Source organism: Carica papaya, chromosome 3, assembly GCF_054855325.1.
Source record: "Carica papaya isolate Zhongbai chromosome 3, ASM5485532v1, whole genome shotgun sequence".
NCBI lineage: Eukaryota > Viridiplantae > Streptophyta > Magnoliopsida > Brassicales > Caricaceae > Carica > Carica papaya.
This window is the reverse complement of record NC_142311.1, coordinates 2037342-2056728: the sequence shown is the minus strand read 5'-3', so window position 1 is coordinate 2056728 and position 19387 is coordinate 2037342. Positions and strand designations below refer to the sequence as shown.

At 32.6% G+C, this 19387-nt stretch overlaps 2 protein-coding genes and 1 long non-coding RNA gene across 5 annotated transcripts; 2 read left to right on the top strand and 1 right to left on the bottom strand.

Annotated features, from left to right (window-relative positions):
- The first annotated feature begins 4677 nt into the window (after positions 1-4677).
- Y14 (RNA-binding (RRM/RBD/RNP motifs) family protein) lies at positions 4678-8415 on the top strand. Of its 2 annotated transcripts, none has more exons than XM_022038485.2 (4): positions 4678-5082; positions 6158-6294; positions 7379-7552; positions 8065-8415. In XM_022038485.2, the coding sequence occupies exons 1-4, from the start codon at positions 4812-4814 to the stop codon at positions 8095-8097; spliced, it is 615 nt and encodes a 204-aa protein (XP_021894177.1). In that variant the 5' UTR covers positions 4678-4811; the 3' UTR covers positions 8098-8415. The 2 variants fall into 2 exon arrangements, with proteins under 2 accessions (XP_021894177.1, XP_021894178.1); XM_022038486.2 differs by having other exon boundaries at positions 4680-5082; positions 7379-7530.
- Positions 8416-10375: 1960 nt separating this feature from the next.
- Positions 10376-17035, bottom strand: LOC110811859 (uncharacterized). Of its 2 annotated transcripts, none has more exons than XM_088215004.1 (10): positions 16152-17035; positions 15683-15813; positions 15444-15506; positions 15211-15300; positions 14821-14986; positions 14085-14274; positions 12225-13060; positions 11374-11985; positions 11231-11296; positions 10376-10754 (listed from the first exon to the last, which is right to left on the bottom strand). In XM_088215004.1, exons 1-10 carry the CDS (start codon positions 16707-16709, stop codon positions 10647-10649), a joined length of 2820 nt encoding a protein of 939 aa, XP_088071130.1. In that variant the 5' UTR covers positions 16710-17035; the 3' UTR covers positions 10376-10646. The 2 variants fall into 2 exon arrangements, with proteins under 2 accessions (XP_088071130.1, XP_088071131.1); XM_088215005.1 differs by having other exon boundaries at positions 15652-15813; positions 16152-16169.
- On the top strand, positions 16943-18588 carry LOC148266594 (uncharacterized). The gene is made up of 2 exons (XR_015817559.1): positions 16943-17075; positions 17722-18588. It is a non-coding gene; the product is annotated as an uncharacterized LOC148266594 (long non-coding RNA).
- Positions 18589-19387: the final 799 nt, after the last annotated feature.

The window sequence follows — 19387 nt, the reverse complement described above, 5'->3', positions numbered from 1 at the left end:
TAGCCTTTAAATTTAGTTCCATCTTTCTTTTATTTTCATATGATGGTATGTAATTAAAGTGGAAAATGTATTTCTTACCCTTTTTTTTTAAGAAAGTTGATAGTTTTGGAAATGTTTCAAAAAAATTGACATACTTGGAAAAATTTTGTAAATATATTTTGAATTTTGAAAAATGATGATGTGGATACAATGTTTCAAAATTTAAAATGCATGTACAATTAATATATATATATATATACATACATATTATGGATAATTAACCCGTGTTATTCATTTATTCGAAAATAATTTTATATTTAAAAATATATATGTAATATTTATTTATTTACTTCTATAATATAAAATAAATTTAAATGTATAAAAATAAAATTCATGTAATGATATAAATAACAATAATAATTTATTTAATTAATAAGATAATTTAATATGATAGTACGTAATAATTATATATGATTTGAGTATAATTATATATTCTATATGATTTATTTATAGCTTGTTTATAACTTATTAAATTATACACTATATAAATTATTTATCACATATTTGTTCGTCACATTTGATTCATTCTTCAATTTCTTGTCATTAACTAATATTTGATAATTTTGTATATCATTTTATTAACTTTTTTTTTTATTTTGATACAATTTTATTTACATAAAATAATATTTTATGCAACTATATAAATTATATTTGTAAATAACGGATAATGAAATATAGCTATCTATAAGTGTCAGTTATTGAAAGTAATATTGAATACATCAAATGAATATAAATAAATTGATTTATTTATAAATAAATCACGTATAATTTAAAAATAATGATTTAAATAAATTAGCAAGTTTTTGTCACAATAATTATAAATGTTCTTATACATAGTATATGTTTAAATTTAAATTTTGATATAGCATAAAATTAATATATATTATTTTGTATTAAATATGATATTTATATACTAAATAAGGTAAGAACTAAAAGAAATATATATTTTTATACTATATATTAACACAATTGTTGGACCATTAATCTCACGTCTTACCAACAAGCCATAAACTCATAGGTGTATTTTAATTAATGATAAAATAAAATTATTACATCATCCACCACCTAATTTTAGTAAATCCCAATAAGGCAAACAAAACGCCCATCAACATCCTTCAAATCAATTTCTATATATGTGTGTATATTATAAAGTTCAAATCAAATAATACTACGGGCGTTGACTAAGTCAATAAAATTACCTTGGTAGATTAAAAAGTAAATACGAGCTTTTACGGTGGGCGGGGGTAATTTACAAAAAAAAATTACGGACAGTAATTAATTTAAAGCGCGAATGTCGAGACGCGCGGAGGAAGGAGCGTGGTAGGTGAGAAGAAAAGTTTGAAATAGTGCACGTTCACTTGCCATCGTTCTGACAAACCTGTTGTTTCTCACCGTACCGTGATGAGTGATGTAATTTAAAATTAGATTTGATTTATGCAGGAGAAATAGTGTTTGGGTACTACTAATGTGCATGACCCCACATGGATACCCCAAATCTTCAACCGTCTGATTATCTCATATCTCATACTTTTTTATTCATCACTCTTTTTTCTTTTTTTTTAATAATTTTTTTTTTTTTTACGGCAGTGTAATTGTCTGCTGTTAATATTTTAAGTAATAATATTTAATTTCCTAATTATCGTTAATTACTTCAAATATATTTTAATAATATTAAAATTTTTTAAAATAATATAATATTTTACACTAAATAAAATTTTAAAATAAAATTACAGAATGTTCGTATAAATTATAATTAATAATGAATATATAAGTAATAATTTTAAATTTATAAATTAATATAACTTTATGTAAATCAAAGTAATATAAAAATGTATGTAATAATAATATATATTTTTTAATAAATACATATATATCGTAAAATTTTAACGAAAATGTAATAAAATTAATTAATTATAAGTTATATTAAAAAATGACAATACAATATGTTTTTTTAAAGGTAGATTACTAAAATTATTTATCAAACTTTGACATATATGATAATTTTATATTTTTATTATAATTTATTTTTAGTATTTTCTATTTATTTGAAATATAGAATTTATTTTTATTTTATAGTAAAAAAATTTAATTAATATGATATATTTGGGTAATTTAAAATATTCAGAAAATATAATATTATTATTATATTCCGAAAAATAATATACTAAATTTAAGTTATTTTTCTTTTAAATCCTAATTTTTAAAATAAAATAAAATAAATATCTGTTGTAAGACTTTTTCTTTTTTTTTTTGGGTCAGTGACGCCCAGTCTGCTCTTCTCCTGGTTCCTATTATGGCGCTGTCTTCTAGAGGGTGTCATGGGTAAAATGGTAATTTCGTATCATTCAAATCCAAAAGTTTTAAATAATTCAGGCTAGTTTTGTCCTTTTATATAAAGTGGGGCCCACCTTTTTCAACGCTAGCCTATTCTGATTTAATTGGAACCCACCCAACCCAACCCAACCCATACATAAATACGTTAAATATTTATATATAATTTAAAATTAAGGGTGAAAGCGGGTCGGGTTCGGTGTAACTTTTTTTTAAAGATCCGAACCCGACCCTTTAGTAAATTACACAAATCTGAATCCACACACACACACACATATATATATATATATATCTAAATATTATATGAAAAGGATGGCTCATCAATTAAAAGTTAACACCATATATATAAATTATTAAACATCCATTATTTTAAAAATTTTATGTTAAAATTATAGTCAATTGAAAATATTTATTTTAAACAAATTTTAATACACGATATAAATAATAAAATATTTTATTATAAATTTGAATTAAACTATACTATATAAATAATAAAGGATGAAAGTTTACCCATTATAAAATTGTACCAAGAATAAATTTTAAAAATTTAAAATTTTGATTGAAGCATAAAATTTAAAATGTTTCCCACAATTACAAAAAAAAGCTCAAACATTTTTTCTTCTTCACATTAAATTAATATCTGACTATATATATATATATATAAATACGTGTAGTGTGTGTGTATATATATATGTGTGTGTGTGTAAGTATTGATATAATTCACATGACATCAATTGATTTGATCCCAATATATATTTATTTATTTATTATTATTTTTTTATAATCTGTCTCCACAATTATTTTGATTACATGATTCACCAATTAATTTTTTTTTTCTTTTGCAACTCATTACTTTACTTTTTCAGTACACTGAAAAAAAAAAAAAAACAAAAAAAAAACAATCATGTGAGTTTCATTAAAAAAAAAAAGAAAAATTAATGTTAATCAGAAATTAAAAAACATTCAATTATTTATAATATGCCACCAAATTTATATTGAAATGCATGATACGTCATATCGTGGCCCCCACTTCTGTACATATAATATTGTCTTTAATTTTATAAAGTTTTATAAAATAACATATAGTTTCACTAAAATCATTATAAAATAATATATAGTTTTATTGTATTGAGTATATAAAATTCGTTGTTTATTTTAATTATTTAAAATATGGTAATTATTTAGAATATTATGTATTAAAAAACCTATAAGACATCGAGAGACAGGAGAGGCGACCGGTTTTTATTTATTTATTTATTTATTTTAAATTTGGTATTTGCAAGGTGAAATTAAGGAAGAACACGAGACGCCTCTTCGTGTCTTGTTTTGTTGCTCCCCGACAAGCCTTGGCGCCATTCTCTCTTGTCTTAATTCCTTCTCCTTCCCTTGTCTTTTGCAACACTATCCCGCTTGTTGGGCTTTCTCGGCCCATTTATTTATTATCAATTTTCTTTATATATATAAAATAATTTTTATATAAAAATATTAATATTTTTCACAAAATTTTTACATATATTAATAATAATACATATTTAAAAAAATATATATACTGGGTTGGGTTTAGAATGTCAAACCTGAACGCGTCCCAATCTCTTAATCTTTTTCGCTAACTCGATCCCAACTCAAATTAAACACGTATTCTGATTAATAGTCATAATATTAAAAATAAGTTCGTGAATATAATTTAATTTAAACTCACGATATTTTAAATAATAATTGACATATCAATTCACAAAATTCTCTACTAATTTTTTTTTTTAAAAATAAAATTTAAAATTAATAAATTATTATTTAAATGATATACGTATAATAATTATAATATTAATATAAATACGAGAGCATATATTGACTTAAATTTTATGCATACCTTACAAAATTGACGTACAAATATTAAGTTACTTAGTAATCCGTAACTTTTAATACATAATTATTAATTTTTTTTTTAAAAATATATTATAAAATTTTAAAATGTACGATATTAATATTCTTGAAGTTATTATTATTGTGAGGTCAATTAAAGTGTCACAATTTTTATATTTTAAAATATTATCTTCATTTCAATTGGATAAAATTAATTATACATATTAAGACAATAAAAATACAGAAACAAGATAACATATATAAATAAATATATTCTTACTCCATGTTCGGTTGATAATCAACCAATTTACAAGGCCCCGATTTAATAAAACCCAATTCATTAAATACCCGAACCAATAACCCGAAACCGATAACCCGAACCCGATAATCCGAACCATAACCCTCTCAGGCCCAGGTACCCGTCCTATAAACGAAGGCAGCAATCTTGATTCTTGACTCTACTTTAAGAGAGAGAAAAATCGTGCTCCCCAAGCCATCGCAAAACTAAAACCCCTTCTATCGACAGAGAGCTAACCGGGGACTTTCACAGAGGGAGAAAGAGCGAGTGAGAGACATCAGGGATGGCGAGCGCGGACGTGGAGGCGGTGGATTTCGAGCCCGACGAGGACGATTTGATGGACGAGGATGGTCCGGCTGACGGAAATGCGTCGCCGCGAGCCCCGCTTCCCAAGCTAAAGTCTGCAATCACCGGCGGTGCGTCTTCTTCACTAGCCCCCAAGAAGACCAAGGGCCGTGGATTCCGCGAGGAGGGTGATGCCGAACGCCACAACCGCCTCTCTTCCCGAGACTTCGATTCCCTCGGCTCCGACGGCGGCCCTGGCCCACAACGATGTTAGTTTTCCACATCCCTCTACTTTATAACTATATACGTATGAACGTAGATTCACGTGTCTACTTTTTTTTTTTTTGCTTCTTTTGTTCTAGGGTTTTTGGTTGGACTTAGTTTGGTGTTACGGTTTCTAGGGTTTTGGATGATTGTGAGTGATATATGTTTGGTGCTAGCTAGGGTTTTTCAGGGAAGAAAGAGAATAGATTTGGGGTTTAAACGAATGATTTCAGCCGAAGTTATTGAAAATGCTTGGTATCACGAAAGAATTGGGGTTGGGATAATTAGAGGGTAAGTACGCTAATGTGCTTGAACTTTCTGCAAATTCATCTTGCTATTTTTTAAATCTCCATTAAAGTGATTTGCTCCCTCATATTTAAGCTTTTGTCTGTATGATAACATATAAACTTGAGAGTACGAGTATGTTTGAGCTTGGTGAAGATCACTTCTACTAGACTAAGTAATTAATGAAGAAGGGGCCTCTGGCACAAGTATGAGGATAACTAGAGCCTTGAAGATACATATTCTTCTTTTTCTATATAAATGAGCTATTAATTAGATGCTAAAAAGATGTAGAGCATCGTCTCAGAGAGTGATTTGTAGCTCAAAATAATCTATAGATATTGAAGCAAATTTATATCTCAATGGTTTAATTATTGAATGATGACTAGTAAGTTTGATGTAAGTTGCTTGTATGTGACATCATTTTTGTTGGAGTGGAGGTGGGTAATCCCTTCGTCGCATTTGCCTTCCTATTTGTTAGGTTAATAGGTGATTATGAATCTGGTTTACATTGTTGATCATGCCTTTAGAAAAGACAGATTATTTTATTCCATAAGATGCCTATGACTATCATGGCATGGGGTAAAATGTTATTATTTCTGCGAGTAAAATTGTGCACGATTAACACCAACAGGCAGCGTCGCTTCATTTCTTGAGAAATGAGATTTATTGTAGGTGATTGGTTGATGTGTTATGCATAGGAAGCAATACAAGGCAGCTATGCTGGCTGTAGAACTTTTTTTGAAATTCTCTTGGAAATGATTGTTTTCATACGCCTCACTAAAGAAATATTTGCAGCCATTGAAGGATGGATTATTCTGGTTACTGGTGTACAAGAAGAGGCACAAGAGGATCATTTGCAGAATGCATTTGGTGAGTTTGGGGAAATGAAGAATCTCCATTTAAATCTTGATCGCCGAACTGGGTTTGTTAAGGTAATCATCTTGCTTCAAAAATTATAAGTCCATGAAGATGTTTAAGATTCTTCTTGAGGCTTGACTTTTGACCTTTGCAAGTCGTTGGCATTGGTTTTACCCATTCGTTTTAGAAGGGCACAACTTGTTTAGATGTACTGATACATGTTGACAAGGGTTTTATCACTGCTTTTGCGCATGTCGTGGTGTGAGCTAATTGATTTAGGTAGTTGTATTATGTCAGGCTTAAGTTTCAGAATTTACCTTTTGTGAATGGAGTTGGCATCCATGCAATTTGGTTGGTGGCACAAAATGTTCTTGGGGGCAATTAGTGCTTGGTTAGATTAAGGATAGGGTACTCTAGGTGATTCTGTCTTGATTTCTGATTCACAGTAGATAGATAAGATCTTCTCAGTTGCAGCAGATACATAGATTGCTAACTAGAGCTCTTCCCATTTTATTGTGGTTCCCTTTTCCTCATTCTAAGAAGATGGTGTTGTATAGCAAAACATGTGCCACAAATTTATGCCAACTGTTTGTAAGTGGATGGCAACTTCTTCTTATCCCTTTTGAATGACATCATTTTTGTTCAAAAGAAGTACAGGGGCAATTGTCAAAGTAACTGTATATCGCTGCTTTTTATTTGTATACTAGCAGTTAAGTGCTGCTCTTTATTTGTACTATAACAGTTAAGTACTGCTTTTTCTAATCTCCTAGTTTGGTATGTTGGGGCTAGTAACCATGGGATTTGTCTTTGTCTTTTCCTAAACTGTTGGCTCTCTTTTGGGCTACTTGGAAAGAAAGGAACAAGAGAGTTTTTAACCGCATAGTGTCTCCTTTTGCTAGCATTAGAGATTATTGGTTCAGATCATGAGTTTTTTGTTTAATGGTCGGCTTCTCAACAATGAAGAGGATCTAGGGAAACCTCGTAGGTATTTTGGTTTCTTGTCTTAATTTGTAAAGCTTTCTTTCTGCTTAAGAGAGAAAGTTCCTTCTTTTTTTTGGGAGAGAGAAGTGAGACGATGTCTACTCATTCATTCCCTGGTATTCTTTTTTGGCAAGTCTATCAACAGTGTTCCTTTAATGATTTGTGTTGTTTTTAAAGGGCTATGCGTTGATTGAGTATGAAAAATTTGAGGAAGCACAGAATGCAATATCTGCAATGAATGGAGCTGAATTACTTACAAAGACAATCTACGTGGACTGGGCCTTTAGCAACGGACCCAGTGTTGGACCCTACAAAAGAAAGAACATGAGGTTTGCTCCTGTGCGGACTTTGGTGATTCTTCTTTTCTTTTTTTCTTTCTTAAGATGTTCATATTCTCTGCTGTGATTTTATTCATCACATATGGAGAAAGATGCCGGATGGAGATTCTACCTTAAAATTTATTTAGTTTGAGATTATATAAAGTTACATGTATGGTAAAGTGCAGTTGGTATTGCATCTAGATTGACTTATACGTGTTAATTTATAAGTGACAGTTGCTTTTGTCAGTGGATGTAGAAGGTGTAAGAATATAATTCCATGCTTAGAATTTGCTTGCTGGACAAAAAGAGTTGGTGTTAAGTGCTTGCTTATGGTTGTGTTCAGTAGTGTGATTGGATAATTTATATGAGGTCATATATAGAACTCTTTGATCTACTTGTGTATTTGTTGAACTGTGACTGAAATTTCTGCAACCTGACGTGAACACGTTCCTCTTATCTGGTGTACTCAAGTTTGTCATTATTGCATTATGGCTTCGTCTTTGGAATCTGAAGCATGTTTCTTTAACTTGAAAATGCTTGCAGATCTGGCCGTTCGCATCGTTCGAGGAGTCCTAGGAGGAGGTACTGATGTTTTCTTTATTTATTGTGAGGGCTGATGGATTTTTGATGAGGGCTCTGGTGTCATATTTTGCTCGAAAGATTTCTATTTGAGATTCACTGTATGTGTATTTGGAAATGTGGTTGGTTAATGTTCCTCACTTCCTCTTTGAATCATATACTTTTGTCTAATTGGTGCTGGTTCTTAATTTTGGGGCGTAGTAACTTGGGATTATAGTAGGATGATTACTGATTTCTATGATGCTAGCTCGCCTGGCGGATTTATCTGATATTCTTATGCTTCTTGAATATAGTCTTAGTGAGTAACTTATGAAATACTCTTCCATTACATTATTCTTTCACCCAAGCTGTTTGGTTAGAGGGCTCTGTGATACATGTTAACATATATCTGTGTTTGTGTATATGACAACATCAATATCACGAGCCATCGTTGCTTATCGGAACTGGTCTGAAGGAAATATCAAATCACTAAACTTCACATTTTGTTCGATTGCGCGGGTGGACTTCAATTTTAAGTAATAGTGTTAAATATGGTATTATGCGACACATCCAGACTATGACTCTTGAGTAAAATTTTAGTCATTGTTTTAAGTAAAATGTAATGAACCTTTCTAATTAGTCCGAATACGTTCGTAACACACGGGGGCTCGAAATCGAGCAATGAAAACCTCAGACTAGGGTGTTTACCACTACTGTGCCCCCGGACCCAAAAAATGGATGAATTTATGACATTATGATTTTAAATTTTGTTCGTATATTCTTGATTTTTATTTAAATAAAATTACTATAAATAATTATCTAAAAAATTTTTAATTTCAAATTTTATAATGTCTGATTGTCAGTGATTTTATGTAACAAAATATTTTTTAAAAATGCATGTAAGTAAATTAAGAATGTTATATGAATGACTAACAACCAAACTTCACCTTCTAAATGAATAATCATACTCAAATAACAATATTTGAGTTGAAACTTGAAAAAGTCAAAAATAAATAAATGCCCAAACTGAAAAAAGAGTAGTCTTAAATGGGCTGATTCACCATCATTTTATTCTACGGTTATGCCCCATTAAAAACATAAATGGGCCGAGGCCCAATCAACACAAGTGTCTCATACAAAATACACAGATCCTTCGGAAAATTTGCAACGGCGCCATTTCCTTCATGTAAAGCTTCCCGGTCTTATGGAGCAGACGACTCGATTTGAATGCACTTGCAGTAAGTTCTCATTAACAATCTACATACCTGGATTTTCTCCTTCGTATATTTGATTATCATTTTTTATATAATTCCTCCGCTGCTTCTCATGTTTGTTATGATTTTTCTTTTTTATTTGTTTGCAATGTATTTCACATATTCTATTCGCGGGAACTATGAAATCTTGGCATAATTTGCTTTGCTGCTCAGTGTTAATCAAGCGTCTTGAGAATTTCGCTTGTTTTGGTTTTCCTTAATTTTCCTTGTAGTTTTCAAGTCCATGAGCAATGTATCTTATTGATTTCTACTGAAATCGGAGTCGACCGGTTGTTCAATGCTCGTCATTGTTTCATTACATGCTTTTAACTTGGAAAGAAGCAAATTCGCTCTAGCGTCTCCATCATTTGCCGTGAATCGTGATTTATGTCGAGTTACCTCATATGAAGAAGAATGCAAAAGTTATTGGTGTGTGGTTGCTTCTTGTTTGTTAGTTTTGAGGATTATGAAAAGATTTACGGATGGAATGCCATTTTCAGTGTAGTAAACCAGAACCTTGAGTCACGGTGCTACTGGTAAAATGAGTCAAAACCAACAGTATATTTTTTCTTTTATTTTCTCTCTGCTGTGTTCGTGTTGACTATTCTGTAGACAACAATGCAGAATAGGGGGAAAGAGGACTTGATATATGCTCAGTCGAGAGATGTATCTAACTGAGTAGGTTAAACACGTGGGTGAGCCTATGGAATGATCACATTATGATAGAATATTTTAAATATGCCCTTGCAAATCAGTTCAATTAAACATTACTCTGCTTGGCATGGGCGGTTTATCCAAGCAAGAGGAAAGTACCATAATTCAGCATACTATTTACCATCCTGATAATCACTCTTGAAAACCATCCAGATACATTTCACATTTAGGGAAATTAATATCTGATGAAAATTTCGTTGATTATAATTATTGAAAGGAGCTTGAAATGTATAGGGATTAGGATTGTGTTTGCATAGGTTTTTCATGTTCTTCAATGATCAAGTGTCAGGTTCTATTTGAAACTTCCCTATCACCAAGCCTTTACCTCGTGGAAAAATATACCTGCTGATTGATGATATATTAGATAGTACCTTTCATTGAATTCTTTCACTGTACAGAGAGCTGAGTGGTCTATAAAGTTCCTCTTGTTTGTCTTCCTTACTATATATCTCTATACTAAAGGAACATAAGGCATGATTGCTTATATTGGTTTTTCTTGATGCAAGCTGTGTATTGAGCTTCAGTATTTTATTAGCTTCATGACGGTGAAGCAGTATATCGATGCTTTCCCATTTTCAAGTTTAACTAAGTCTCTTAACTTCATGATGCCAGAGCAGTCCAATAATCGGCTATGCATAAGCTTGTTGGAGTGCCAATAATTCGAGACCAAATCCATTGTGTCTCCTCTATTTGCTGCATTTCTGCCAACTGCCAGTAAATCATGATGTTAGCGAAGCCTTATTTTTATGCTTTAGGATTCTTCTTAAAGGATCTACTAGATTTGGCACGTTCCATCAGAATTCTATTGATCTTTAAGTTATTCTTGAACTTGAAGCTTGAGAGAAGTTAATGAATTTTGTATAGAAAGAATATTCCTATTTAAGTTTCTGTCTGTTTATTTATGCAGTTTCTCATATTTTAATGTCTTCTAGCTTGCGTATTTGAGGCCAGTTCTTATTGTCAATGTTTGATTTCTTCCAGGAGATATTTATGAACAAGTTGATGTATTTGCTTGTATGTTGTGTTCATGAATATTTAGTACTATAGGTTTCATGTGCTTGTTGTGTAAAGTTCAGCACTTTTTTTTCAAGTGTAGATGTTACTAAGCTGGATGCCAACTTTTAATTTGAATTGCTTCCAGGAAAATTTGAAATGGAAGTAGTTTGTAAAGGGTGACAACTTACTCTGCCATCTCTTAGCTCAAAGATTACTGAATCCTCTGAAAATGGAATTGGTCTCGTAGATGCCACCTGAGTAAATTTCGGAGATTCAGCATCAAATTTCACATATAAAGTATTTTAGCACTAAAGTTTTTTGTCAGACTGACCTTCGGGTCACAGTTTGTTTGGGCATCTTTGAGCTCTCCTGAATCCTTCTCCAAGCTAGCTGCCAAATCTTTGTCAATACAAACGTCATCCCTATATTCGCCTCCAACTTGCATTTGATCTTCAGTTATTATCTTTCCAAGATTAGGAAAACCACAGTTTTTCCATCTCCACGTCAGCTGGTCCATGTACCTCAAATACACATTTCCATCTGAGCCAACCAAAAACAATTGATTACCTTGAAAGCAAGGGCCAGGTGAACTGACTAAGGTCACACTTTTAGATGGAGTGCCATGTTCTACCCAATTCCACCCATCCCATGTGTTCCAATGATATTCAACTAGTCCTCCATCTTCCATAAGCATGAAAAGTGAGCCTGTCAATGATTGCAATGATGGCCTCATAGCAGTTCCTGGCAATCTTGATAGAATCAAATGTTGAGACTGGTGATGCTCATGCCACAATCCAGTCACTTTGTTATACTGATATAGTCGACCATTCATTCCAATAACAAACACTAAATTGTCTCTGAATAGTTCCTGATCTATTATGCATGCAACTTTGGTATTTGGAGGGTGTTGACAATCTTTCCATTTAAACTTTCTTAGAGCAACCTACAGAAAAAATTCAATTGTTAATCAGAATGTATGTGATATTGTGGAAAGGTAAGAGGAGAGATAAATAATAACTGCTCTCACTTGAGGTAGAGGTATATATTTTGAAAATATCACCCTCATGCTTAGAAACTTGGAAGAGAGATTGCATTGTGATTCCCTCTCTAGTTATGTATGTATGGGTTTCGAGTTAGAAGTTAATGAGCCAGTAGGTATAGTCGTTTCATTTTGCAACTTACTGTGAATTGTAATAAACTGCCGTTTTTGCTCACAAAGAAGAGTGCATCTTCTGCTGTGACTTTCATGATTTTACCTGGCAGTACATCCCATGGAGGACCTCCATTAATTTGCCTCCCTCTTCTCATGGCAGTGCAGTTTACCCAAACTAGGTCATCCTTGTTTCTTTCTCTAATTAGCAAAGTCCCATATGCGTCAACCAAAAATAAACTTCCATTGTAACTACCAAGCGCACCTTTTATAGCTGTTGAGTAATCATGCCTCAGCCAAAGCCATACACTCTCAGTGTAAAGATATTCAAAAGTCAAACCACCATCTGCTATTAGGAAAAATGATTTGCCTCTGTGCATCACTCTTAGACGATAGTGCTTGTTGATCCAGTTATCTGGAAAGCTATACTCTTCCAAACTTTCCTTCATTCTAATCCCTGGTGCACCTGGAGATAAGTAATCTTCTTGAGCTGGGTTACCTCTTCTCCTTCTTGTCACTGATCTCCTGTTACTTTGACCATTTGGTTCATCTTTTGAACCGATAATGCAATTTGTAGGGCCACGTTCTTCTGTGCAATATTCTGCATTCCATCCTTCAGTCTCTGGGGCATCTAAGATTGACCACACATACTTAATTGACGCTTTTCTTCGGTGATTAACTGGATGAATTGGTCCTGAATTTTCTCCACCGAGGCCTGATGTATGTAGTTCTGCAACTCTTCCATCATCCAGTGGGAACAATATTCTGCTGACCTGAAATTGCTGTCCGGCAAGACCTCTTGCAACTTTTGCATGAGGTGGATGCATGTGATTTAACCATCGCTCGAGATGGTTCTCTTGGACTGTACCTATTTTTGCATAGGAAATTTATGGTTAGGATAATGTTCTTTTGTTTAAACATGCTAGAAATCTATAATTTGTAATTAAACAACTAGTAACCTCTTCCTTCTTGGACTTTATTTGGCATGAGGTGGACTATATACTAGGACTTTGCATCTTATTATCTTTGCCAAACCCAGGATGGTCGGGTTGTTGTTTCAGTCGTCTGGAGCCTAAAACTGAGGGAGGCTTGTCAAACTATGAACTAATTAAAGAATTTTAGAGGCTTATTTTTTATCTCCTGACACCCAAACTGTGTTGCTATTTGTCATTGCTTTGACCACTGAAGCTCAAGAGTGGGATCATTTTAGAGGCTTTTTTATGTTTGAATGATTGCTTATCCCCAAGGTTGACTGGTCCCCTTTTCAAGCAATTAACTTTTCATGTTTAAAGATTTGGTGCTGATGAATGCTTCTAATAAGCAACTACTCTTTGAAATTTTCTTGTCATCCCGTGGGCATTTCATTACCTAAAAAAATTTCACTACCACTTTGCTTTTTTTCTATCCTGTATATCATTTTAAGTGGTCATTCAATTATCGAGAGTGTTTTCTTGAAGCAACTGAAAAGAAGCCATCCAGCTGAAATTTAATTTTTTATTAAGATTTTGAATTTTCTGTCTTATTTCTAATCCCTCCATTTTACACTCATGGGCGTCCAGAACCATTTGAAGTTCTAAGCTCTACTCTTTCCTTCAGACCTTCCAGTGGAACTTCTGTAGAAAGGCAGATGACACTGGTTTCCTATTTAATTTCTTAAAGACTGGGATGCAAATTGCAAAATAAGGCTTCTTGATTTTGAAACGTACACACCAGTCCGCTATTTGTAATTAGGAGGCATATTTTCTAAATTTCCTCTTGAACTGAATGCAAGTAATAGCTGAAGTCAGTTTTTCATCATGTAAATACTGCAAAGCGTTCTCTGTGTAAGTCTAGTTATCATACAGACATTAAAAATGAAAACATGATTTCTTCACATTGCTTTCAGAACTCACCTGAATGTTTTGGTATTCGATATTCAAAAACAGATCCAGTAGATGTAGTGAAAAACAGAGAGAAGAAATTTTCAATCAATTCATCTTGCACAACTCGTGTAATTGATGTCAGATGATGATCTTTCGGACGTCCATGGGTAATCCACTTCCATTTTCTTTTGTTTAATTGTCTCTCTACCAAATTACCACCCTGGATATTCACGAATCTTGTGAGAGGATAACATTAAGTACAGGAAAGTAATGAGATGTACAGATATTCATTTACAATTGTTTCTCAGGCACCAAAAACTTTGTTTTGTTATATATCATGGATATTCATTCACGTTCTATAATGGGATTTACTTTTCATGTTAAACAAGCTTCAATCATTTTCAAACCTTTCAGAAGTTTGAAAGTTGTCTCTCCCTATGATATGTCAAAGAAAAAATTTCTCTCTTTATGATGCAGATGAGCACTTTTATTCTATAACATAAAAGGAAAAAACACTGTTGAATGTTTTGAAGTTGGTTGATATTGCACTATTCCTCATCATGTGATTTTCTTGCGATGACCCTGTTTTGCAGGTATATTATCATGAGACCCTCTAGTGACTATCCCTTATGCAGTTATATCCATGTGAAATGGATGCCCCTGAGATGGTGTTCCCTTTGTTATTCAAACATGTAAGTTGGATGGTTAATGACTTATGTTATGGTGCAAAGTTATCATCATCTGATTAATGATGCATGTATAATACCTTTGTTAGAAGAAACAGAGATATGGAGTGATCTCCATTTAATCCACGTGAACCATACCCCAGTAATGGCATCAGAGAATTATCTTGTGCTGTTTCATCTTTCCATATATGTTTTCTCCATGGTGGCTTTGAGCTCCTTTCATATTCGTATAGATCACCTGTGGAACTGCATTGAGTAGTTTCACATTTAGCTTATGCTAGTAACAATTACATGGTCATTAATAACATCTAATATATTTTTGCCTGATTAAGTTACATATAATTTTTACAACTTCAAGTTCACGGAATTAAGGACTAAATATTGAATTTGAAGTTATAAGGGCCTGCGTGTGTGTGAAAATGTGTCAGGTGGCAGGGGGTTTAGCTGAGAGCAAATGAGGGAAAGATCACCTTATGATATATACTACTTCTGTTTTAATACTAGCAGCATCAGTTATTCCTGCAACATAGGCACCTGGAGGCTGGCCGTGATTTACCCACCTGTTCTATGTTTATAGAAAAAATATCCAAGTTACCATTGTCTTTGCACTAAAATCTACATAACAAAATAGTTACTTGAGTTCAAACTTCAAGGCATAAAACTTTAGATATGATAACATGAATTTGGATAGATGAAATTTTACCTTTGAGGCTCAACCTCATTTAGTTCTAAAAGCAATCCATTCTTTGTGCAGAAGTAAACTCTCCTAGCAGGAAAATGAGTGAAATTAATATAGTTTAACAAAAGGGAACGAAATATTGTCTGGAGCATTACAGGTCGACTGAGCTTTGCTGTGAAATAAGTCAACAGGGCTCTTCTGGTATGTATAATTCTCTGAAGTAAAAACTTACAAGTTGAATTGTAAATTCCTCATATACTCACACTCCATCATGTGAAACAACACCAGACTTTATTTGGATTGCTGGACTTTGATCTGCTTCTTGATGCATGCTTTGAGAGAGTATAGGTGTGAAGTCTACCCAAACTGGCTGTGAACTCTCACTAAGTTGCATCTGGAAAGTGTATAAAATAGAAAAATTAGGGGATCAGTATATACAGTCAAGTTATATAGTCTAATAAATAGTTACCATTACCTGGAGTTTGTCTGCCTAGCAGAGTAGCAGATATGTTAACACTAAAATGGGATGCAGGATTCTTATAGGAGAAATTTAATATCATCTGATATCACTTAAACCGCACTTTCCTCTTCCACTATAACTTTATGAAACTTCAGGGAAGAAAAGAAGATAGTGCGATGGATACAGTTCAGATTTTAGGTAATATGTAACATGCTGGCCTAATTATGTGCATTCGTAGACTTGCAGTATAGAAATTGGGTGCATGGTTGTACCTGGTAAAGGCTTCCTACTTCAGACAAGGCTAGAATTGTCTGGTTGACAATAAAAATTGAGATTGCACGACCTGCTGATATTGGCAAATCATGAGGTGCTATGACCCATTGGACTCCATTCCAAAATCTTTCATAGATTGATCCACTTTCGCCTGTTACCCAGATGGATGTTTCAGACATTTTTGTCAAGGAAATTCTTTTCCTTTGCGACAGAACAATATCAGAATTCTCCTCTGGTCCTCCACCATCACCATCTTTCTTTTTCAAGCTCTTGTGAGAGTCATATTTCCTTTCTCCAGTGATTGTTTTTCGATCAATCAAACCCACCTTGGTACAGTTATTATTAACACAAGAGAACAGATCATAAGGGAGTTGCACTTGAACCCAACTGTTGGTTTCCTCTTGAAACTCCCAGAAATGATCTGTCTTTTGTACAAACTGTTTATTTGTTTGTCGAAGAAAGTTATGTGGGAGCCATGAAGTAGAACAAAGGCACATACACCAGCAGCTCGCTGACAAAAGGACCCATAAGGAAAATATTAAATGGAACATGGACATGGCGGCTGGAGCTGTAAAAGGGGCACAAGAGCCACAAATAACTGGAACACTTCCAAACGAAGATATGCAGATGGTGTCATGGACAATTTTTTTTTCTCAGTTGGTTTTGCTCTTTTTGTGGTCCATATGGACCAGAAAAAAGGCTACACAGTAAATCGCTCAAGGGACTAAGCTATCAATGTTTTTGAAAGGTGAGCACTGTTTTATGGCCTTTCTTGGCCATGAATGAAGATAGAGACTGCAATCTGTGACGGTCCATGAAAGGAAGGAGGGTAGTTGTAGCAGATACAGATTTCTTAAATCATGAGTTCGTAACTGCCTTTATGCAAATCTAGGTATTTGTCAACTCTGGTGGTGGTTATATAGGTAAGTCTTTCAAGGGGTTGCTAAATTTCTTTAACTTTGTCTTCCGAGTCCTGGGCCTTGACTGCAACATATTTCTTTGGAGCTGGTGACACTTTCTTCTATAATCGTTCCTGTTAATATTTTATTCAAGAGTAAATTCTAATTTCATCCTGTGTGATTTTACTTAATGCTGTTGTATCCATTTGATTTTTTTAATTACAGTTCTATAGAGATGTGATCTAATTCTTTTTGTCGTTATTTACAAATAAGTTCTTTTAAACTATTATCCTATGATATTTTAAGTTTCCTCTTCTCCTTCCCAAAATTTGACTAAAACATTTTTTTTGTTTAATTAAAAAATAATCGTTTACAAAACTAGTAATTTTAAATGAAATAAACAATAAATCTGTAAAATACTAAAGTGTAAAAAAATCATAGAAAATAAATGGTAATTAGGCCAACTACAAAATAGGGGTTGATTGAATTATTTATTGAGTAATCAAACCAATATGGCAAGCTTATTTTACAAGAAATTTTCTTTTTCTTTCGTGAAGTAATGACTGCTTTCTTATTTATCGGATTTCCTTGCACTGAGTCCTTACTTCCCTCGCATGGAAATATAATATTAGATTATTATAGTTATACTTCACAACATGTTGCATTTCAGGTGAATTTCTCATGCTTATAAAGGTCAGAAGATCCAACGAATGAAGTGATTTGATCAAAAAGTGTGGGGTCCATCAGATGGTAAGTTTCTAATGCTTGCACTGAATATAGTATCGCAACATTTAATTTTACCTTTCCGGATGATATTTCCAATTGAATTGGTGAAATTCTGGACGTGGATATCTTATCAGCTGAGGTAAGATGTCATAACTTTTTCTTTATCTTCACAAGTAAAAGAAAAAGACGCATCAAATCTCTCACCAACAAGTGGGTATTAGTTTAAGTTTCTTAAATTGTGTTAATATTAGTTTACTCAGAATTTCTTCTTATGAATTACTATTAGTTTATTTTCAAGGATAGTTCTTTTAGTAAGGATTATATGATATTATAAATTAAGTTTAGAGTTCACTTATTTTCAGTTAAGACCAATTTTTTTTTCGTGAATTTTTTAAATTTTGACATAATGATGGATGATATATTTTTAAATAATTTAGGACAGATTCAACTTGAACCACGAAAAACTATCATAAAATGGCAGTCTACACACACACACACACACACAGAAATATTAGCTTAGTAATAATAAATTCTCATGTGGGCCTATTTGATAAATAAAATAATATGTGATCCATTATTCTTAATGGTTCATACTTTTTGTCTAGGTTTTAAACAATTGACATGCATACATCAAGTTTGGGTACCCAATAAATCAATTTGGTTGATTGGTTAGCTTAGGTTTAGTGTTCCTTGATAATTATGTGCACGAAATTGATGGATAACTAAGAATGATATTCGATGAATGATATCCTTTTTTTAGTTCAAAGAAAAAAAAAAAAAAAAGGAATGATATTCGATGATGATTGATCAATCATCTGAACAAGGGTTCTAATCAGATGCATGCCAAAACTGGGGCAGGGCGGGTCCTTCTTGTACGTTAGGGGCTTGTGATGCCTTCTACTTTCTTGTTTACGAGTGGAATCTTGTAGGGGTCGGCAACGTGGGTCTATCGGATGAGGGAATCTTCTCTCCTCATGTGGTTCTCAAGATTCTAATCTCCATTAAAAATGGAATAAGATAGTTTGACTTTTAGTACCAGGGATTAACTTAATCACAGAGAATTGCTGCTATTGCCAAACTGGGATTCTTATGGGACTAAGATAAAGAAGATTCCCTAATTATATAGCAGTTAATACCATTTAACTAAAGTTTTCTACGTCCCATATGCACACACACATATATATATATGTATGTATTTGTTGTGTGATATTCAATACGATTCATAATCAATTAATTCTTTGGTAGACAATTGTTTATTTTTTAACAAGTTAATTGTGTAGTGGTTAGTACCTTTTTCTAACAAGTTGGTTGATAGATAATTTTTTAAAACTAATTTCATGATAATTGACTTCAAGAACTGTTACAATCCTTATAAATATGCAAAATTAAGTTATGATTTATGTCGTTGATGTATAATCGAATGAACTTATAAGTTTAATAAAAAATTTTATATTTGTTTTAAACATAAATATGATGAAATTTAAGAACTTCTATAATTGTTGTTTTTTTTTTATCATTATAATACAGTTATATGTTCTCTGGAAGAAATTAAGTTCAAATTAGTAAATGAATTCTACATTATTTTACAGTTTGCTTCATACACATACATT